Below are 7,156 nucleotides of genomic sequence, written 5' to 3' on the forward strand. Positions count from 1 at the left end.
TATATATATATATATATATATATGCATGTATGCATGTATGTATGTATGTATATTTAGCTGGGTGTGTTCAAAGTGCTGCAACAGCCATCTCCTTTCAGTCTGGAATGACAAAGGTTGGCAAGTCAGCTTATTAGGTGTATAGTGACGATATACTAAAATTACAATGATCTAGGATAGTTATAACTGCCTCTCCTATAAAAGTCCCCAAACTTCTGGAATACACCTCGTACCGTTGGAATTTTAGGAAAGCCGTATCTCTTTCATTTTCTTTCGGGTTGATATTGAACATTGTAAGCCGAGGTTAAATAGTTATGTCGCAATGTTGTTATGTCGTGAGGTCGACTTTGCCTTTCTTCCTTTCGGGGTCGATAAATTAAATACCAGTTGCGTACTGGGGTTGATCTAATCGACTGACCTCTTCCTCCAAAATTCCGGGCCTTGTGCCTAGAGTTGAAATGAATGTTGTTATGTCGTGATATGAGCTCGATTTTCGTTGCCGATTGGCACATGTATACTATATTTAACTTTTAATACAATATTTATTTTATCTGACGTATGCTTGATTATTAAATGCAACAGACATTAACATACCTGATACAATCGTTGTCGCAGTTGTAGCAAAAGAAGAAGTGAAGAAGAACTTTGAGTAAACCCAGCCGACATCCTTCGATCGGGTAGAGACGAAAAAGTCTCCCCATCCAAAGAATGGGTTGCTGATTCCGAAGTCTTCGCCATAGACCAGGGCATACCCAAACATCCAGAATGACAAACCCCCAACAATCACGTCGACTGCGTTTTTAACCATGATGTTCACTTCATTCTTCGAAGACACAGAGCCACTTTCAAGAAGACCAAAACCTGCAACATAAAGAATTTTTATCTTTAATTTGCTTTAAGAAAAAAAAAAAATCCCGAAAAAGAAAAAAAGACATCAAAAGCTGACTGTGATGGTGAATTTGTATTAAAGAAATCAGAATCAATAGGGGTTGCAGTTTTATTGTTGCTCAACTCTTGGCCACATCTGATTAGTAACCTGTATTCCTTTATTTTGGATAGATATGACTCCGTTCTCTAGGATTGCAAGATGTGATGTAATGAAGGTTTGGCTGCTGATTTTTTCTACTATAAACGCAAGTCCTGTAATTTTAGGGGAAGGAGCTGGGCGAGTACATAGACCCTAGTGTTCAAATAGTACTTATTTTATCGACCCCGAAATTATGAAAGGTAAAGTCGACCTCGGCAGAATTTGAACTTAGAATGTAGAGTCAGACGAAGTGTCGCTAAACATTTTGCCCGGCGTGCACGATTCTGCCGACGACTTGCAAGAAGAAAGCGATAACAATTATGATGATGATGATTATAATTATGATTTCTTTTCTTGGCCATGTGGTCCCAAGACATTGATGATAATATAATGATGAAATGCACCTAACAAAATTGGGGTTTAGATCGAGTGATAAAAATAAAGCACATGTCAATAAAATTTCAACCTGAAAGATGTTTGTCAATCGGAGAGAAAAACTACCTAGTCATCAATAAGGTACCACAAGTAACAAGGAAAACGTTATGAATCATGAGAGGAGTAAATGGTAAACAGTTACAGACAAAAGAAGGCATATTCCAGACGTCTCTTTTTCTCTCTGTTCCCTCTATGTCTGGCGTTGATGCCTGTGACTACCATACTGAACAGAACTGGACGTGGATACTAATGTTATATTGTGACAATCAACCATCTCTTGCAAGTTGATAATTTCAAGTTGTATGCAGCAAATGATAACTAGAAACACTACCACATATAGCACACGGATTTACCAAAGAAATAAATATGGCATTCGGATTAGAAAAAAAATGCACCAAAGCGAACTTATTGAGAAGATTAGTTAACAACCCTAATTAATATCTTACTAATTAATAACCACACCGAGATAAGAGAATTGTACCCAGAGCAGACATACTTTATGTATGTATGTATGTATGTATGTATGTATGTACGTACGTATGTATGTATATGTATGTATGTGTGTGTGTGTGTATATGTATGTGTGTGTGTGTGTATGTATGTTTGTGTGTGTGTGTGGATTATTAGTACCATAACCTCTTATACACAGTACAGACACTGATACAACAAAAGACTGCACCAGTTCGCATAAAAGAAAAGTTTGCACTACCCCAACAAAAAAGAAAACACAATGCTGCACACACCTCAGCAATTCGAAGGGGTAGCAGATGATGCAGTAGAAGTTTTCCCGAAAGTACCAAATGTTGAATAATAATAATAATAATAATAATAATAATAATAATAATAATAATAATAATAATAATAATGAGCTTACAGCACGATATTGTTAGTGAGTTCTGTAAGCTTGCACAACGCGAATACAAAAGGAGACACGACAATGTGACCAGATATATCCACTGGCTGTTGTGCGGTAAAGCAAACCTCGAGAAAGCCGAACAACGGTATGAACTCAAGCCAGAGGGAGTAATGGAAAACGAACATTACAAAATACTCTGGGATTTTAACATACAGTGCGACCAAATCATAGAGGCGAGACGACCAGATACCGTGATCATCCATAAAGATGAAAAAGAAGCAAAGAAAATAGATGCTGCAATACCAGGCGATTCGAGGGTGAAATATAAGGAAACAGAAAAGAGTGAGAAATACCAGCCACTACGGAACGAGATAAGAAAGTTATGGGGCATGAGGAAAGTAATGGTGATACCAGTGGTAATTGGAGCATCAGAAGCAGTTTCCAAGGGCTTTGAAAAACATATTAAGACTATTGGAGCTGGCTGCTGTCAGGCTCGAGCTGATCCAGAAGACAGCTCCGCATTCTGAGGAGAGTATTGTCTCTTTGAGTCACAGGAAAAGGCACTACTTGAAACCTTTGGTGATTTGTTGTTGCCTGGATGATGATGATCCTGATAATAATAATAATAATAATAATAATAATAATAATAATAATAATAATAATAATAATAATAATAATAATAATAATAATAATAATAATAAAAAAATATTCAGACAAATACATAACAAAAACACCAGGACTTACAAATATATATAACATACAGAAAATTGCACTACTGGGTACTGCACACATTCTACGCAAAACACTTTCAATACAGTAAACATAAGAGCACCACAGCAAACCACAGCACATACCCAAGGCGCACAGAGCTGCGCTCGGTAGTGAAGTGAAAGCACGTTATAAAAATAAAACTACTGAATAATAATAATAATAATGATTTCTTTTATTTGCCATCAGGGCGTAGGATGAGGAGGACACTAGAAAGACAGACTTAAAATGTGGGGGTTTACATATGATGGAATGATAAAATAAAAAGTATACACGGTATACATTAGAAGAAGTGAAGTATACATAGTATACAACGTTATTATTTTTATATTTTTATCTGCTCCGACTTTCAACGTTCCAAAAAAAAAAAAAGAAAAAGAAAATTTAAAGCTTAGTTTATCTGAAGTCTGTTAATGATAAGAAAAATCACGATGGTCGCGGATGGAACGCCTTTGAATACAATTCTTCTTGATTATAGTTGATATTGTGTTAGAGAACAACGAAAACACTAGCTAAAAGCAAGCACGGAATATTTGAGAGGCTTAAGAAGATGTTACTTCGCTAAATATTTTAGCGACAAAGAAGTTATAGCGACATAAAACCGAATCATTACTGTTCATATTTGCTGATGTTTATTATTGATAAAATAATTCACCGTTATATAGAAACAGATAATGTTTTTTTTTTTATATTATGCTAGTTTACTTAGCGTTAAATACCATTAATGGATTGACGGATGGCCGTTTTTTCACCTTCTTTCAACGCCGTCACTATTAAGTTTATTAAGTAAATAGCTAGGCAGTTAAGCAATAATAATAACAATAAAAATAATAATAAATAATAATGATGATGCTTTGCTGCTGCTGTTGATGATGTTGATGATGATGATAATAATAATAATAATAATAATAATAATAATTTCTTTATTGCCCACAAGGGGCTAAACACAGAGGGGACAAATAAGGACAGACAAAGGAATCAAGTCGATTACATCGACCCCAGTACGCAACTGGTACCTAATTCATCGACCCCGAAAGGATGAAAGGCAAAGTGAACCTCGGCGGAATTCGAACTCAGAACGTAACGGCAGACGAAATACCGCTAAGCATTTCGCCTGGCGTGCTAACGTTTCTGCCTGCTCGCCAGACATTAAAATCGTTGAAAGGAGGAGAGAGTTATAAGTATCTAGGAGTATTCGAATCTGACCGGGTACGAACTACAGAAATGAAAACGAAAATTGAGGAGTACATCAGAAGAGTGAGGAAGCTAATGAAGTCAAAGCTAAATGGTCCGAATCTAGTGAAGGCTGTAAATACTTGGGTAGTATCATTACTTAGATACTCAGCAGCTTTTGTAGATGGGATAAAAACTGAATTAGAAAAGTTAGACAGAAGAACTAGGAAGGAATTCAATATGAATGGAGGACTCCACCCAAGGGCCGGAGTAGCAATATAATACCTACCTAGAAAGGAAGGCGGAAGAGGGTTAACATCAGTAGAAGACTGCGTGGAGTTAGGTAGAGTAGATATAGACTCATAGGTAGGTAATAGTGAAAAAGTTTATTAAAAGCTGCTAGAGTCACAGCAAAACATAGGGAAACCAAAGACCTAAACAAACATAAAACTCAGAAAAAAAGAACAGAAATTATTTGAATGGCAGGAGGCGTTGCATGGTAAATTCCCAAAGACAGTTGCAGCAAATAGTATTAGTGAAACATGGTTATGGTTGCAGAAAGGAAAGCTAAAGAGGGAGGCAGAAAGTTTGTTAGTATCTGCACAAGATCAAGCATTAAAGACTAATTAGGTAAAAGGCAAGATAGACAAAAACCAAGTAGATTCCCAGTGTAGATTATGCAGATCAAAAGAGAAAAGCATTACTCATATTGTAAGTGAATGTAGCATGCTGGCACAGAAAGAATACAAAAAAAGACATGATAATCTAGGGAGTGCAATCCACTGGGAGCTATATAGAAAGCTACGATTTGAACATACTGATAAATGGTATGAATATGAACCTAGTAAATTACTGGAAAGTAAGAAACATAAGATATTGTGGGACTTTAACATCCAGACTGACAGAATAACAGAAGTCAGAAGACCTAATTTGGTAGTAGTAGTAGTAGTAGTAGTAGTAGTAGTAGTAGTAGTAAAGAGAATAGAAAGTGCCAGGTAATTGACTTTACACTCCCAAATATGGAAAATATTAATATGAGAGATATAGAAAAAATAGCAAAGTACCAAGACCTAGCTATTAAATTACAGAGACTATGGAAAGTGCGGGAAAAATGTATCCCAGTAATTATAGGTGCATTGGGAACTATCCTTAAATATCTGAACAGATGGATAAAGGAAATAGGCATAAAACCCAGTTTAGTACAGCTGCAGAAAACAGTGTTATTAGGAAGAGCTAGGATACTTAGGATGGTTCTTGGCATCTAGGATGGTTCTTGTAGCCCTATATTAGGATTCTTTTCTTTTCCAACAGTCTAATCTGTTGAGTGTATATGAAAATAACAACAATAACAATAATAATAATAATAATAATAATAATAATAATAATAATAATAATAATAATGACAACAGCAACAACAACAACGAAAACAACAACAACAATAATAATGATAATAAATGTTGGGTTCTTGGGAACAGCGTCAAAAGGCATCACGAGGAATATAAAGGAAATTGGAATAGAGTGCCCAGTAGAACTATTACAAAAGGCTTGCCTCCTTGGCACGGCCAGAATAATCAAGATAGTATTAGATAGTTGAAAAGAACGGTTAGCATGGTACCGTAGGCTGCAGGTAGCAAGCCCGCTACCCATGCAAGTCTCCAGGAGTTCCAACAAAACCTGTGATAAAAAGAAATAGCAATAATAATACGGATGTGCAGCAAGGATATGGGGATGAATTCGGTATTTCAAAGTATGCGGTACTAACTTTGAAACGGGAGGAAAGGGCAGAATGTAGGGGCAATTTGTTGGGACATAAAACTACCAAACGAAGAGCGAATGGAAGACCCGGATGATAATGGGTACAGACACCTAGGAATCCCGGAGCTGGATAATATCTTGCACAGAGTAATGAAAGACGGTCACCACTGCATATTTGAAGCGCCCCATACTTTCCTTGAAGTCAAAACTCAACGCAGGGAACCTTAACTTATTGTTCTAGTTCGCGATGGTGCACCTATTCTAAAATGGACTCGAGCGGAGATTAACCATCTCGATCGTACTACCCAAAAGACAATGACAATGCATGGTGCCCTCTACCCTAAGGCGAACGTACACAGGTTCTACATGAAGAAGTGTAAAGGTGGACGTGGCCTGATTAGCGCACGGGAGTGCATCAACAGTGAAAGAAAAAAACATGGCAGAGTACTTGATAACAGCAGACAAGATCTGCTGCAGTCTGCTACGAACGCAGAAGGATTTACCAGCAATGGACTTCAGAGTGTTTATGTATTCCGATCACGAATAGCCAATCAAAGAGAAGAAAGTCTACTTTGCATGGAATTACATGGTCAGTTCCACCATGAAGCTAACAACTTAAAAGACCAGGAAGCATCATAGAGGTGGCTCTTGAAAAGAAAACTGAAAGCTTAATCATCGCTGCCCAGGATCAGGCATTGAATACCAACTCAGTGAAAAGGGATGTATACCACACAAGTGCAGAATGTGTGGGAAGAGGGTCGAAAGCGTGACTCACATTGTTAGTGTTTGTGAACGTGTTGTACAGAAAGAGTACAAACGCAGACACGACAAGGTGGCCCCAAATCTCCATTGGCTACTATGCTGAAAGTATGGATACGAGGTAATAGGTGCTTAGTACCAACATACACCGGACAAATTAATGGATGATAATGATGACCATAACATTTCTGACCCTTATCCCCCTCCCCTTCTGCAGCACCATTATTATTACCATTGTTATTAAAATTATCTACATCATCTTCAATCATCATCCTCATCATCAACCACCACCACCACCACCACCACCATAGCCGCCTTCATCAAGAATAGCATCATCACCGTCATTAAGATGATGATGATGATGACAACAATGACCCCCCCCCCCC

At 37.3% G+C, this 7,156-nt stretch overlaps 1 protein-coding gene across 1 annotated transcript in view; it reads right to left on the bottom strand.

Moving 5' to 3' along the window:
- Positions 1–7,156, bottom strand: part of LOC106876601 (uncharacterized) — a 32,912-nt gene that overhangs the window by 17,251 nt on the left and 8,505 nt on the right. Inside the window, exon 3 of the mRNA XM_052972056.1 lies at positions 592–858. Coding sequence (XP_052828016.1) covers positions 592–858 — 267 coding nt within the window. The remainder of the gene's footprint in view (positions 1–591; positions 859–7,156) is intronic.

This window comes from Octopus bimaculoides, chromosome 12, assembly GCF_001194135.2.
Source record: "Octopus bimaculoides isolate UCB-OBI-ISO-001 chromosome 12, ASM119413v2, whole genome shotgun sequence".
Taxonomy (NCBI): domain Eukaryota; kingdom Metazoa; phylum Mollusca; class Cephalopoda; order Octopoda; family Octopodidae; genus Octopus; species Octopus bimaculoides.